The 15,100-nt window shown below is 42.0% G+C and overlaps 1 protein-coding gene across 4 annotated transcripts; it reads left to right on the top strand.

The window, feature by feature from the left end:
- Nucleotides 1–276: 276 nt before the first annotated feature.
- Nucleotides 277–9,875, top strand: CLDN12 (claudin 12). 4 transcript variants are annotated; one of them, XM_074835166.1, is made up of 4 exons: nucleotides 277–432; nucleotides 1,681–1,750; nucleotides 3,139–3,206; nucleotides 5,852–9,875. In XM_074835166.1, the coding sequence occupies exon 4, from the start codon at nucleotides 5,871–5,873 to the stop codon at nucleotides 6,606–6,608; it is 738 nt and encodes a 245-aa protein (XP_074691267.1). In that variant the 5' UTR covers nucleotides 277–432; nucleotides 1,681–1,750; nucleotides 3,139–3,206; nucleotides 5,852–5,870; the 3' UTR covers nucleotides 6,609–9,875. The 4 variants fall into 4 exon arrangements, with proteins under 4 accessions (XP_074691267.1, XP_074691258.1, XP_074691275.1 ...); XM_074835174.1 differs by lacking the exon at nucleotides 277–432 and adding an exon at nucleotides 557–807; XM_074835157.1 differs by lacking the exon at nucleotides 1,681–1,750.
- The last annotated feature ends 5,225 nt before the right edge of the window (nucleotides 9,876–15,100 follow it).

A 15,100-nucleotide genomic window follows, 5' to 3' on the forward strand; every position in this document is an offset into this window, starting at 1 on the left:
CCCTTTCCTGGCGAACGGCTGCTTTGCGCAGTAGCCGCCGGTTCCTCTGACTTTAATCCAGCGCCTGACATAGTTGAGGGATGTGTTCGACACCGTCCATGTTGCCAGCGGGGGGGCCGCCCGCCCGCCAGCCGCGGGGCTCCTCCGAAGAAACCGACCGGGCCGGGGCCGCGGGGTGAGGCCGCCCCTCCGCGCGAGCGCCGGCTGCGGCCCGGCCCCGCCCCGCGGCCCTCGCGCGAGCTCCGCCCCGCGGGGGCGCCGCGGGGGCCGCCGGGAGCCGTAGTGCGCGGGGCGGGCTGGAGCGCAGCCCCACAACCCTCCGGGCGCCCCGGCGCGGAGCCGCTGAGCAGAGAGGCCGCTCCAGCGGGCGAAGGCCGGGGAGCGCGGCGGCGATGGTGCCTTCCCTGTGCGCCCCCGCGTCCTGACAGCGAGGTGAGCGGCGGGAGCGGGGGTGGACGCGGCTCCGGCTCCCTCTTAACGGCGCCCGCGGGGAGCTGCCGGCCCGGCCCGGCGCGCCGGCGCTGAGGGGGCGGTGCGCGGGGGCTGCTTGCTCCGCCCGCCGCCGTTAGCCACGCTAGGCCGGGGGGATGGTGTCTGCGGCCCTGCCCGGTTTGCCCCCGCAAGTCTGGCTCCTGCGAGCCGGTACCGGCAGCGCTCGGCCTGTGGCGGGGGTGCGGCCGGCGGCTGCGAGCGCCTGGGGGGGAGCGTGTGTTGTCCGCCTCAGCCGCGACTCTGCGTCATCTGCCTTTTCCAGATCGGTCGGGAAAATAATTACCCGTGCTACGAGTTTTTCGTGCAAGTCCTAAGGTATTAGCGAGGAATGTTAATTATAATCCTGTACATCTGGATTTAATTTTAATAGACCTTGGAACTGCGTGACTGATTTCTAGAAGGAAAGAAATTGGCTGGTGGTAGTGGTTCTGTATCGGTTACCTCCAGTTATCTTGAAGCCGGATAGCTGTTGGGTCTCCAGTTTCTGGTAGTCAGTTATCCAAAACTCATAATAATTATTTTAAATGTAATACTGTTGTGGTTAGTTACAGAATGCATTTGTTTATAAATTGCACTTACTGTGGCCTCCCTCCTGCAGGGCTTTACAGAACAGCAGTGGTTCCCAGACTGTGGTCTTCTCAAGGCCATGCAAGGGAACAGAGCTGGCTTTACTCATCACTGAACTATGTCTTTAATAAATGCCTTTTTTTTTTTTTTCTTCTTTGCTTCATTTTTTTAGCTCGTGGGCAGTTAATGATTTAACAGTTTTTAACCAATTTGGCCAGCATCTCTTGTTGCAGCAACATGGATCTTTAGAATATGAGCCATGGTGAAATCTGTCCCTGAAGTGGTATTAGGACTGGTAACTTTTGTGGATCAGCTAGAAGAGCCTTGAGTATTACATCTGTAAAATACTTGGGGTGTAAGAAGCTCGAGTCTAGAATCTAAGGAAAGACAGGGTTTCACCTGTCCTGGCCAAAGTGCTGGGACTGCTTCCCTTGGACAGCCAGCTCAGAAGTGGCTGAGGTTCCTAGTTGTTAAACACCACCAGTGACAGAGAATAAAATCAGGTGGACTAAACAGCTAGAGGAAGAGAAAAGAAACTTCATGTCTGCAAAAATAGAGGGCTTTCTGAGCTGGATATTGTAGAATGTTCCATACCTGCTCTGTATCTGTTTATTACAACAGCTGGTGACCACAGATTTTCACCATTTAATGGGAGGGACTCCTGGGCTGGGCACAGCTCCCTTTATGACAGGTTTGTTTCCCAATACTAATTTTCTACTTAATTATGGTTGTTACTGAGCACTGGCTGGTATTTTGGGGTGTGAACCGCAGAGGGAGATCTGTATGTTTATCTTGTCTTAGGTTGCTACTAAACACACAGAAAGCTTGAAAATTGCTCAGAAATGTTAGTGAATAAAAACAGCTGCTCCAAGCTGTGCAATAATACTTTTCTTTTTGAGATCCAAACTCAAAAACAACAAAAAAAAGAGCTGCTACTTCTCTGAATGCAGTTGAATGTGTTGATGCTGACCTCTGCAGCCCTGCATAGTTAGTTTGCCGAAACTGCCACATTTACTCATAGCAGTCTTGGTTGATTAACCTGGCAGTGGAAATCCAGTGGGATGCTTGATTTGGCTGTGTCTGCATTTCCGTGTCTTACATGCAGTAGGATTCATATTGGAGGACTCCACACTTGGAAATTTATCTTCTCCTTTCATGAAACACTTGGGTTGCACGAGTGTGTGCTGTAAGGTCTCTCTCTTGCCTAGATGGTTTGATAGAAGAATTTCTTTGATGTTGCACCCCAGGACACTATGCATGTATAAATGTCTTATTATTTCAGGTTTTAATATAGGTAATTTAGAATAAACTTTATGTCCTCGTACATGTTAGTACAGCAAATTCACCTTCAGGTTGTAGCTCTTCCAGTCACATAGTGACATGCTTGTAGGTCTGATGCTGTCCGGTAGAGAAGCGATTTTCCTATTATGACCTGCAGCTTTGCTCTTGGGGCTCAGTGGTGTGGATCCCGGATGTGAGTGTAAAGATGGTCCACGTGAGGATCCTTTCTCTTCCTCTGGAAAAGCTGGGCAGCTGTTGAAAAGGCATCACCAGTACTTCCTGCCTTTCTTCCTTTTCCTTCAAACCTTTGTGTAGAATCCAGGAAGGAAGAGAGAACCACGAGTACATAAACACTTTAGGGTCTGTGTTTTGTTCTCTGAAATTAAAAAAATCATTGCACCCCTTCCTCCCTGCTGTTTAAGCGCAGCCTGGAACCTCATATCTAAATAATTTTATATGGCTTTATATGTTTTGGGTTTTTTCTGAAAACATAAAATTCAGGATATGAACATCCCCATGTCCTGGAACACCCATAAGAAATAGAGTTTTTTATCTGTTGCATGAAGACAGAGATGAGTAGAGAGAAAGAGAACATGCTCTCAGGAAAAATCCTGGGCAAAGAAAAAAAGTAGCTTGAGTTTTGTTTTTTAAATAAGAGGAAATTGTAGAAAGGTGATAGAGTTGGTCTAACGTAAACGTTATCTGAGATTCCTTATTTCTGAATTACAATGTAAACACTGTTGCTGGAATTGGATGAAACAAATGTGATGTTGACTCTCTCCTTGTTCTGTTTTCTAGATCCGGTAACACCTTTTTTCCTACTTCTAAAAGTTGCTAAGGTTTCATTTGATTCGAACACACCGCTGGTAAGTACGCTGGATCCATCTTAATTAAGACAACGTCTGTTTTGTTACTGTCTTAATCAGGGAATTGTAACTGAAGCTGTAATTACAGCTGTAAGATGGGACAAGTTTCCCCTGATGGGGATCCTGGATATCTTACCTGCAAATTTACTTTTCCTTGATACCCTCTAATAGGAAATTTAGCTATTTTCTATGTCTTTCCCTTCCTACCCCAAGAGAAGCACCAAGGACTCTTTCATTATTAAAAAAAAAGGCAAACAAAAAACCTCCCAAAACCAAATACCACCACCAATCAAAAAAACCCTAAAACAACCCCAAAGCAAACAACCTCAAAAAAAACCACCGAAAAAAACCCCAACCAAACACCCCCCTCTCTTGGTGTATCTACCAGGAATGGCCAGCAAAAACAAGGGATGCAGGCTGGCCTAAACACACCTGGCAACCATAAGATGAACTAGAGTCTTCTGTGTATGTAACTGGTACAGCAGAGGTAATAGAAAAATACAAATTTTTGTATGCTGTCCTAAGTCCTGGCTGCGTAGTCCTTGCCATAACTATACTCTAATAATGTAGAAGGAAAGAAAATACCCTTTTCTTTTTTTCTTCTATCCTTTTGTATTAGAGAATATGGGTGAACCTCACATCACATCTTGCTCATACTACATTAACTCTGACCAGATTTTCATCATCTACTATTGCAAATGAATTTACAGAAACAGTGGACTTCTGAAAACAGTCAGTCTTGTGCTTATTCCAGCTGCTCCTGGTAGAGCTCCGTCTCAGAGTATGCCCTGCCTACATGAAAGGTTTATCCTGGCAAAGGCAAGCTCTTAATGGAAGAGCAAAAGTATCAAGCTTGAGGAGAACAAAATTTGATGCTATATTAGATTTACCCCTCAAGCTCATTTATTATAGTTCCATTTCCTTGCAAGCTGGTTGCATTGACCTTACTGAAGCTGAGGTTAAGTGTAATATTAAATCAGTTACGATGGAAGTAAGTCTTGAGTCCCTCTACCTGGGAGGTATCCTATTAATGACCCGCTATCTCAAAAGGTTACTGCCATGAGAACAGTAGCTTGCCCACGCTCAGCTATTCTTAGCAGAAATATAATGCCATCTTTTTGATGAATAAGGTGCATTTGTAGCATAAATGTGGTTGTCATTATTTCTTTTCAGCAGTGCTTCTTTAAAAAAGTATGATCAGCAGTCAAATGTTACCCACATACCATTGCAGTCCTTCGGGGTTAGATGGTGTAAAAAGTAAATAAATGCCTAATGCTTTCTTACAGAACAATTTGGGCTTTATTTATTTGTCTATAAATCGGTAAAACGCTGACTAGATGTATAGCTTGATAATGCTCATAGTCTGCTTCCTGTATACATGGAAATTCCTTATCTGAAAAGTTCCCTGGGCATATGGTGTTTGCAGGTGTGAAAGGATAGTGAGGGATTGGATCTGATTTCCTCTTTGCTTGCAACCATGTCTGTAACCTTTCTGAGATACAGATACTCAGTTATTTGTATATGCATTAGATAGAAATTCTGGTACCCAAAGAGTTGTTTTCTGATTTAGACAAATCAGCACAATACAGTATAATGATTTGGAAGAAATTTCTGTAGGAGTTCATGACTTAATGGCTTAGATTTTTCAAAGTTTCTGCTCGTTTTTAGGTACTATAATTTTTAGTGTCCTGCTTCAAGTACACTCTGGGGTGGATGCTCAGTGCCTATTATGTATTGGGCCTCTTTAAAATATTGAGCACCCAGAGATGGGATTAGTCAAATTGAGTCTTTTTAAGTAATTTTTTTTTAAAGACCCATCACTGAGACTGTTTCCCAGGATCTCTGCAGGCGAGTGGCTATACTAGGGACACAGACAATGGTTATACTGAAAAAGAAGCAGTATTCTTTAACGCTTTGTCTGGAGAGGAAAATGTGAAAGCTGAAAAGCCATTTGCTTTCTGGAATTGTTCGTGTGCTCAGACAGCTGGTTTTGAAAGGCAGAAGTAGCGTGGAAGAACTGTTAATTGCTTTTAATAAAATCATAGTAAATTACTCAACAGAGCCTTCTCTGCCAGCTTGTGGCTCTCATCAAAGGTTTGGGCTAAGTAAAATGTGTGTAGCTGCCTATGTATGCATTCCTTGTCCGGTCTAGTGATGAAGGTTTTAAGTAGTTCCCTTTTACTCAGGTGGCAGCGTGGCAGGACTGAACACACACTCTGATATTACATCTGGGCTAAAGAGAGGCAGCTACCACTTGAGGGAGAGGTGAACTTCTTAAGTCATAACGACTCAGTGATTCACCTTCTCCACCCAGACTGTCTAAAAGTCTGTGCAGTGACACAAGCTGAAAGTCTGTGTAGAATCGCATGTTGAAGTGCTCCTTTTTGATCTTGAACACAGTGAATTTAGCAGTCTGTCAACTGAGCCATCATAACAGTCTGTGAAATAATCTGAGGTTCCATTAAAGCTTGAACTTGGTAGCGTTACCTCCGCTTAAGTGTGTAAGGCAAAGCAAGTGCCAGGGAGTTACTGCCTACCAGCTGCCACACAAGTTTAACCTGGCACAGGTCAACTGTAGTCAGTCCTGTGCCCCTAAACTTGCACCTACAGATTTTAAAATTTTTAATTTTTCTTTTTAATTGCAGGAAACAACTGTGGGTAAGCATGGGCTGCCGGGATGTTCACGCAGCAACAGTACTGGCCTTCCTCAGTGGAACAGCCTCAGTAGCTGGACTCCTTGCAGCAGTTCTGCTTCCAAACTGGAGGCAAATGAGACTGTACACGTTCAACAAGAATGAGAGGAATGTGACCGTTTACACTGGACTCTGGATTAAGTGCGCTCGCTTTGATGGGAGCAGAGACTGTGTGATATATGACCCACAGTGGTACACTGCTGTCGATCAACTGGATTTACGTGTTCTTCAGTTTGCCCTTCCACTGAGTATGTTAACGGCTGTCTCAGCTCTGTTTCTCTGCTTGATTGGCATGTGTAACACAGCCTTTGTATCGACCGTGCCAAACATCAAATTGGCCAAATGCCTTGTAAACAGTGCGGGCTGCCATCTCGTGGCTGGCCTCTTGTTCCTGCTTGCGTGTGCCATTTGTCTCACTCCGTCGATCTGGGTCATTTTTTATAACAATTACCTGAACAGGAAGTATGAGCCTGTCTTTAGCTTTGACATCTCTGTATTTATTGCCATTGCCAGTGCTGGTGGGCTGTTCTTCACTTCCGTTCTGCTGTTTCTGTGGTACTGCGCATGTAAAAGCCTCCCTTCTCCTTTCTGGCAGCCCCTCTACTCGCATGCCCCTAGCATGCACAGCTATGCCTCTCAGCCATATTCTGCACGCTCTCGCCTCTCGGCCATAGAAATTGATATTCCTGTTGTGACACATGCATCTTAAGAAGGCAGAGTCTTGGAAGCCAAGTTGTTGTGCTCATTCAAACCATGAAAACTGCAGGCTTGATTCTCTCTGCTGCCTTGCACTGAGCATAATCATTTGTAAGGTCAAGTTGCCCGAGGTGCAAAGCAATGGAGACCCGAGTTCAGCAAGTCTTGAGTGTTACTTCCTGACCAACTTCTTTCTTTAACTCTGAGCTCACTACAGACAAAATTGCTGCTAATGCTGGGACAGTACACTAGCAATAGTATCTGTTCATCCTTCCGCATACCGAGATCAAAGCGGGGTTGAACCCCTTTGGTATTTGATAAGCTATTGTTAGATTCTGATCCCATTGTAAGAGCTACATAGGTGGACTCTTGCACCCGTGCATTATCCACACGCTGGTGGTGGACCTGGGTGCAGGGGCTTCACTGAGTTTCTTGTTCATCTAGACGTGTATGTTTTAAGGTGCGATGTCTGAAAAGGGTATTTGGCAGACCAATTCAGTTCTTCAGCACTGTTCTTTGTATTCTACTGCACACACAAAAAGCTACCCCCTTGTGAACTTCTATAATAGAATTCGTGTCAAATTACCCTTTATTTTCAAAGTAGCTATCAGAAGAAATAAAACTGATTTAACTAATAATGTTCTTCTGTACCGTAATAGCATTTTGTGAATTACTGGAGGCTAGAAACTTTTTTGTGAATTTTACTTCTAGGCTGTTTTTTAGTAAGTTAGCAAATTCACTAGATCTATTTTGTGATTAAAACAAAACCCACTTTATTTTAAAATTCTGTTTAGAAACGTGAATATTTTATTTGAAGGCCATGTTAAAGATGGATTTTCAGGTAGGCTTTAAAGTGTTATTCAGTTCTGGAGAGAAGCGTCACTCAATGCAAAATCGATTAGGAAAACCATGAAAAATTCTGAAGGCTGTGAAAGACTCTTTTGGAACACTGTACACAAGCTATAACAACATCTCTCTAGGAAGGGGATTATAACCCTGGGGAGAGATTTTTTTAAGTCTAGATTGGTTTTGTTGTGTTTTTTCTTAATGTATATACAGGTATCAATGAGCTTGTGTATTTTTCAGAGTTGATCTTTATGGTTGTTGGACTATTCATGCTGTAGCTTATTTAATTACTGATTAAGACGTAATCTTTTCAGCCTTGTTCTTCAACACCTTTCAAGTTGAGCTATTTTAAAATCCAGTTATTTCCTATGCTGCCACCTCACAGCTGGAAAAAGTTTCCTATTCCTGTTTTCTGTAAGATGGGGTTTTGAATAACTCATGAGCTTCACCTTGTAGCTCTACAGGGATGAAGAGGGATTATAAATTCTCAACCTGGGATGTCTTTAAATAATTTTTTTCCTTCTAAAATGCAGAGCAGGTCAGCTGTAAGGGTCAAAGCTTTTCAATATGGGCTTTGCAATTACTTGGAAATTTGATGACAGTGAGTTGAAGAGTGTTATAATTAAGGCAAGTATTTGATTTGCTCAGATTTTGGCAAACGGATCTTGTGTTTTAAGATGTCATTCCAGTAAGGAAAGTTATTTTGATTGGTGGCATGCTGGAGCTTAGTGGATATTTGTGTTCCATTAATCCCAGAACAAATTTGCTTTGCTGAAAAATCAAATAGAGTTCTTTAATTCCAGTTCTGCAAACTCAGCTGAGGTCCTGAAAGTCAATTCATTTCCTTCTCCATGTATTAGAAAAGGGAACAAATGCTGTGCTGGGCAAATCTTGTTCTGTTACAATCTGCACGATAAGAGTATATTAAGAGGAATCATTGAGTTTTAACTGATAGACCTTGGACTTCAGTGGACTGAGTGAGGAAGCTGATCTCTGTCATAAATTCCCAGCACAGTCCATGAAGTGACAGGCCTTTCAGACAGAGTGCTTGATTAAATTGCAGTTGAAGGATTAACACGGTAGGTGATAAAGGATACTTAAGGAGATAGGCTTCTAAAGTTAAATGAATTTAGTACCGTCTTAAGTTTACAAGGTATGATGTTAGATGAAGTATCTTTTTTTTTTTTTCTTTCAATCAGATCATGACTTGTATGGGATTAGAACACGTATAAAGACATGCAGGCCAGCTGTTTTTTAATTCAAAATTGACCCTTACTTTATGGTTACTCTGGTTGTCCAACCTTGGATACTGTTGCTGTTTCAGCTGCCCACATCCTTAGATGCTTTGTCAGGTCAAAGCAAAGGGACCACTGGTTTGTGATTTCACGTCAGCTTGCTTCCCCATCACTCCAGTGTCTTTTCTTCATTGTGCCTTGCTTAAGTTATGAGTTGGCCAGTAAATGTTAGTTTACAGTCAGCATCTGGTATGCTTTTTGAGCCTGAATTTACAAAGCATTTTGATGATTTTGGAGTGATGATGAATACATCTCTCAGTGACTTTAAAAGGAGCTGAATCTTCAGCATCTCCAGAGCAAGAAAGGCAGCGTGGCAAAGTGATGTTTTCTACAAAAGAGTAAATGCAGCCAGTGTTTTGTTCTGTACACTTTAAATAGTAGATGTCTCTGACAGCTCTTCTGTATTCTGACTTTGATTTTTATGCACTAAACTTCTAATTGGTATTTGCTGCTGCCTAAGCTGATAACTTGTTGCTTTGAAAATTGTGTCTTTGCAGAAGACTGAGATGGATCTGTGTTACGACAAGTGGGGATCCAAAAGCTAGTGGATTCCGGCGTAGGTTTCAGTTAAGGTCATCTTTATCAAAAAGACTGTTGCGTCATGTTGTATCACTGAAGCACGGCTGGGTTTCTTTCATCAGTGCTGTCAATGTGAGTTTCTGCTGGATCCTAAGTGAAATTAACTGCAAGTGCTGTGCTGTATTTCTCCTTCTTTACAGAAAGAGGTGGCCAACCTGTGACACTTGAGCCCAGTGCCACTCCAGCATTTCTCGTGCTAAGGTTACCATCGTGCCCAGCAGTGGGGCTGGGTAGTGACAGGCCTCCCTGGATTTGGGGAGAAGAACACATGTATCTGCCAGGGAACAGCCGCCGTGGAGCGGTTGGCATCTCTGCCTCTGACCAGCGGCTCCTTCCTGGGCACTTTGCTGTGTACAGGACAGGCACTCTGGGGCTTGAATACAGGAAAATTTTAATTTGTGGCTCATGCAGTCAAAGGTTGGGTGCTCTGGGATTACGGGAATCTGTATTTTTTTTCAAGTAATTCCTGTCCAACTTCTTAAATTGTGTTTAATTAAAGTGTTGGTTCTTTTTATGTGAAATGGAAGATACGTATTTTTAATAAAATGTTCTCATACGAATGCAGTTTATTTTGATTAATTTTGTGGAAAATAAGCGACTGCCTTAACGTGTGAAAGTCGTTGGACATCCCAGAGACTTGTGACCGTCCAGAACGACAGTAACTGTTAGTGATGCTTTGTTTCTGTTGTGTGCCGCTCCTGGCAACTGCAGCTCAGCAGTGTTACGGCGACTCAGCACCGAGCCTTTCGCCATTGTTAGGGGGCAAAATACAAACCTTTTGTACGTTACAAATGCTGATGCTGTAGTGCAAGCTCACAAAACTTGGATTATTTATGCAGAATATAATGAGACTTGCTGGTAATTCCTCTGTAGATTTCTAGTATTCTAAACTGGTATTCTAGTACTTTTTTGTTTTTTTAATCTGGGAAAGTAGTGTTTATATGAGAAGAATTCTCATGGAGTATGCACAGTATAAAGCACTTGTTGCTAGCACTACAACTCACTTGAGGGGGTGGAAAAATTATTTTATCTTCTCTGCTTCTGTGGGTTCATTTCCTCCTTTGCTGTCAACTTTCAGACAGGCTTCCTGTCTCCAAGACCTGGTATAAACCTAGGGGATAGTTGGGTGTTGACATCAATACTGCAGAGAACTCAATTTGTCCTGAAACATGGGAGTGCCTCATCTTTTTCATATTAAAATTCCTAAAAAACTATCCCACATATTTGTTATCACTGAAAACAAATCTCTTGGCAGATTTTCCTGTTTTATTTCACAGGAATTGAGTTCACATATGTGGTTCAGTAGGTATGTAGTGTTACTTATCCCTTCGTGCATCTACTGAGCGGGCAGGTAACATACCTTAGAAGCAGCATAAGCTTTTCTGTACATTTTTTGTTCCACTGCTGCATTGGCATTCCTCAAGCTGAACACACAGAGGCCTCATCAAAGGGTAAGAGGGTGTTTTCTGATTTCAAAACCACATCTGTGTTCCAGACAGTCAATTTGTTCATTCAGGTATTAGGCAGCTAGGGATGGGGGCTTTGTCTTTTGGGTGTAGCAGTTGCAAGGAGACGTAAAGGCTGAGTGCAGGGCAGTAGAAATTGAGGTGAGCTGGAGGGTATGAGTGGTTAAGGCTGTTTTTAGGAGAGAGACCAGAAAGCTGGACTTCAAGAGCAGGGTGGTTGTCCTAGTTTCTGTTCTAACAAAAGAAAATTATGTAGTTAAAGTTTTAAGTATTTGAATAAGCTTCACTTAGCACCAGACTCCCAGAATATGATAAACAAAACTTTGAAAACACAGCATATGAGTAGTGCCCAAGCAGTACATGTCCTTGGGAACCACAGATGTTGACCCAAGGGCTGAGCACCACTTCCTAGCTACCTGCCATGTCAGAAGCTGTGGTGGCATTTTAGCACCAAAGCTTGGCACTCTCCACTCTCTCTGTAGTCTCACTACCCCGTACTACAGCACTTCCACCAATTGGAGGGTCTATAACCATTGATGCTGCACCAGTTTTCTTCCCAAAGCCACAACACAGTCATAAACAAATATGCAAGATCATTTACAAATTCATATTGGAGTTTAAATAAATACTAGCAGTTAGGTCAAAAATAAGTTGTTTCCTAAAACAGGCCCTGGATGTATCTTTAACTTACTGCAGACATGTTCTGACCTACTATTGCTTCACCAAGGCTTCAGCATGTGATTTTTTGATGAACTTGAGCAGATGTAAATGTTGTCTGCTACCAGAAGATGAAATCCCATCTTCTTGCTCCTTTTGCTATTTATCTTTTCTGCTTATTTAGTTTTCAGCCTCCCAGGCAGCTAATCTGGTCTGTCTCCCAGTCACGAGCTCTACTGCCAACACAAAGGAGGCAGTGGGGATATGTGAGTGGATGTAGAAGGGCAATATGGCAGCCTTAGGTTGATTCTTCATCAAGCCTTGCTTTGAGACCTTTGTTTTCTCACTTAATGATCAATTTACATAAGAAAGACTGTGCTAATTTGATTTTTTTTTTTAAGGTGTGTTGTGTTTATTAATTGTAGAGCTTGTTGAAAATGCTGCATTTCAATAAAAACATTAAACATTTATTAGTGAGGCAAAAAATAACGTTTCAAAACATTTCAAAGTTTGTTTCATTTCATCCTAATTCAGTTAGAAAAAGAAGGTATGGCAAGGAAAAAAGGTAATGAAGCATAAAAAAGATTGGACTTTTTTATTGAGTTTGAAGAATACACTGCTTTAAACTATGTATGTCTTAAGAAATCTCAACTGATAATGATATTAGTAAGAAAAAGGGCTAATTTTTAAATAAATGAATAGTGTCAGATATTAAGATATTTGCACTAACTTATAGCTGAGGTCCGAATGGTGTAGTGTTATCTCTGTTTGAAGACTCAACATCATGGATGACTATTATTGCACTGTTTGACTCTCTAATCAAGTCAGCAACAATAAAATGCTCAGGTTCTTTCTTCTGCTGTGCTAAGGTGTTCTATGGACAAGTTGAATTTCCTGGCAAAAGTATCACCTCGGGAAGTGACTGACAAGGAATTACGTTCTCACAAAATAGGCTGAATGGGAGGGCATTTTTTTTGCAGTACAGCTGCAGATAGATCAGACTGCACAAATTTTGGTGCCTTCTGAGGCTGCCTCTTCTGCTTGATTCTATTATGCACCTCCCAGAGAAGGTTTTGAGAATACAGGCCCAGTCATCAAAATAAAATATTCACCTTTCTGTTCTTTCTTGGGCTTGTAGTGCAGGCACCTTCAGATCTGACTTGTCATCTACAACTCTGACCAAATGCTGTTGACCTCCACAACCACAGAGGTGAGGATATTTCCTTTGCAAATAATTCAGAGAGTCAGCTTAACAACTAGGAAAGAGCTGGCTCTGCAAGCCTGGTGGCACATAGGCAGCCACAACACATGAGGTTTCTGGCATTGCAGCTTAGTGAATACCGAGGTGCTGGTGGGGTTTTCAGCAGTTCTTTGGTCAGCTGCTGCTGGGTTACAGAGTTCATCTTCATTATGGTACAACAGTTCCAGTTAGTTTGCATGTACACTTTAAAACGCCATGTGGCTGCCCCTTAATTAGCCAAGGAGTTATAAGAACCTTGAGAACCACTAATCTTAGCAGCCGATGCCTGTCTGCCTCACTTGAGAAGTCACCTGAGAGCTATAATTCTCTCAGGCTCTCAGCATTAATCTGCTTAGAGCTCCTGTAAGAGGGAGATTTTGAACACTGGGCAGAACAGAATTTGCTTGGACTAGATTTCACTGCTCATGGTAAGATTCAAACACTCAGGAAGAGAACTCAAAAAGATCTTATTAGATAGATAATATGAAAACAACATCATTTGATGAAATACGCCTCTGAGCTGCTTATGTATGCATACTGAAGTGCAAAAAACCCTGCAGCTTTTGAGTTTGACTCTAAGTCAGCTAAGTAAATTACTGTTTCTTGAGAAGAAAGGTTCCTTTCAACAGTTTCTGTCCCTAAAAAATTGTCCTTCTCATCTAAGACCCTTTCTATGCATCATAGCTGTCTTTGTTTCATGGGCAGCCCCATTCCCAAAAGAATTCTAGGCTCTTCTCCCTGCTTTCCTAGTGTGGGCAGGTCAGTTCTCTGGGTCCAGATTTCCACAGCAGCCCTCCAGTAGGCAGCTTTACAAGACAATGTCTCAGGTGACACCTCCTTATTTTTGCAGGGTGCCGGAGATGTCACGAGGGTCTGTAGAAGCTTCTGTATGGTCTATCATAGATAATGTAGCCTACCACTGGATTTGCTTGAATACTATTGTAAATTAGCAAACTAAAATTAATCATGTTTCCCAGGTTGGTTCTGGAAATTATTTTTTCTCACAGCTATTTTTAAAATGTTTTAATTTCATTTTGTTATTGATAATCTTCTACTGTAGTAATTTAACACATTTCCTTTGGTTTATTTCTGTGCCCAGCTGTCACGTCTTCTAACAGGAATTAACACAAGTTCCTAATGGCTGAAAGCTATTCATTTGTTTTCTTGAGCTCTTAAAGTTCCCTATATGACTTGACGTAATTATATTTCTTGAAAATACTGTCTGTGTCCAACCACCACGCATATTGTGTCTCTCGATGGATAAGTGCATAACGGTGACTGAACATAAGAAAGGAGAATGTAGCAGAAGGCAGGACTTCCTTTTCCATTGGCACAGGCATGGAGAAAAACACCAGAAATTTGCACATCAGGTATAAATTGAAAATCCCCCTTAGGCATATAAACCAGTCATAAACAAATATGTCACCCATTGTCTAGAAAGAAATGCTCTGTAAGTCAAAACAAGGATTTGATCAGAGTTGTTTTGAAAATGTCTAGTGTGTAAAGGCAGACATTTGTAAACTCCCGAATTCTCCACATCTCAGATCCATACCACAAGCAAGGAGATTTGGGCAGGATGCTGTGTCTACTGGAACACTTGTAATACTACTTTCTGAAACCGTAGTTCTCTGCTTTGGATAATACAGGTGAGTTTATATTGTGAAACACGGCAATCAATACTAACTTCTCTGTATCTTAACTTCTTGAAAGGAGCAAGTACTTGCTACAGTCAAGATTCCAGATTAAGTAATTCTGGGACGTGTGCTGGAATGATACATTCCTATTTTAAAATATGGGAATTTTATATTGTATATGAAAGAATAGAAGGGATTCCTTTTCTGCAGTGCTGTAGAACTGGTATTGCAGAAAACTTCTGGAAAATAACTAGATGCAGATACAATTTCTTAATTAGCCTGAATTAAGGCAACGGAGAGAGGAAGATAGATCAAAGGTACAGCAAGATGTTTTGGTATTAGGATTGTTGAATTACTTCAGCTGATTCAAAGAGCAAATTCTATTATCACTTTATACTGAAAATAATCAGAACAGAGATATATGAGATATCAGTGCTGCAGTCTTTTCACAGCTATATAGCATTCCGAACCAAATCCAAGTCTGCAGCAGGGGGAAGAAAAGCTGAAGTGCTGACAAGCCAGGAAATACACAGTATTAAGAAAAAGATCCAGCATCCAACTGAACCAGCATGATATAGATTGTGAAATGCCAAGAGAAAATCTTGTCCCCTCACAGTTCAGAAAATGGACTAAATAAGAGCAGCTGTGTGGGTAAATACTTCTCCCATACTTTGGCATTAAATTGTTAGCTGATCTTTATCAGTTTTACAAAAAAATCTTTCCAAAGTTAGATAAATCCTGGGAAATAGCAGCCAAGAGATATTTTCTGTCAGTTTTTTAAGCCGATA

Source organism: Strix aluco, chromosome 1, assembly GCF_031877795.1.
Source record: "Strix aluco isolate bStrAlu1 chromosome 1, bStrAlu1.hap1, whole genome shotgun sequence".
Taxonomy (NCBI): Eukaryota; Metazoa; Chordata; class Aves; order Strigiformes; family Strigidae; genus Strix; species Strix aluco.

Coding starts and splice junctions, on each gene's coding strand:
- CLDN12 (XM_074835166.1), top strand. CDS start 5,871: ATGGGCTGCCGGGATGTTCACGCAGCAACAGTACTGGCCTTCCTCAGT.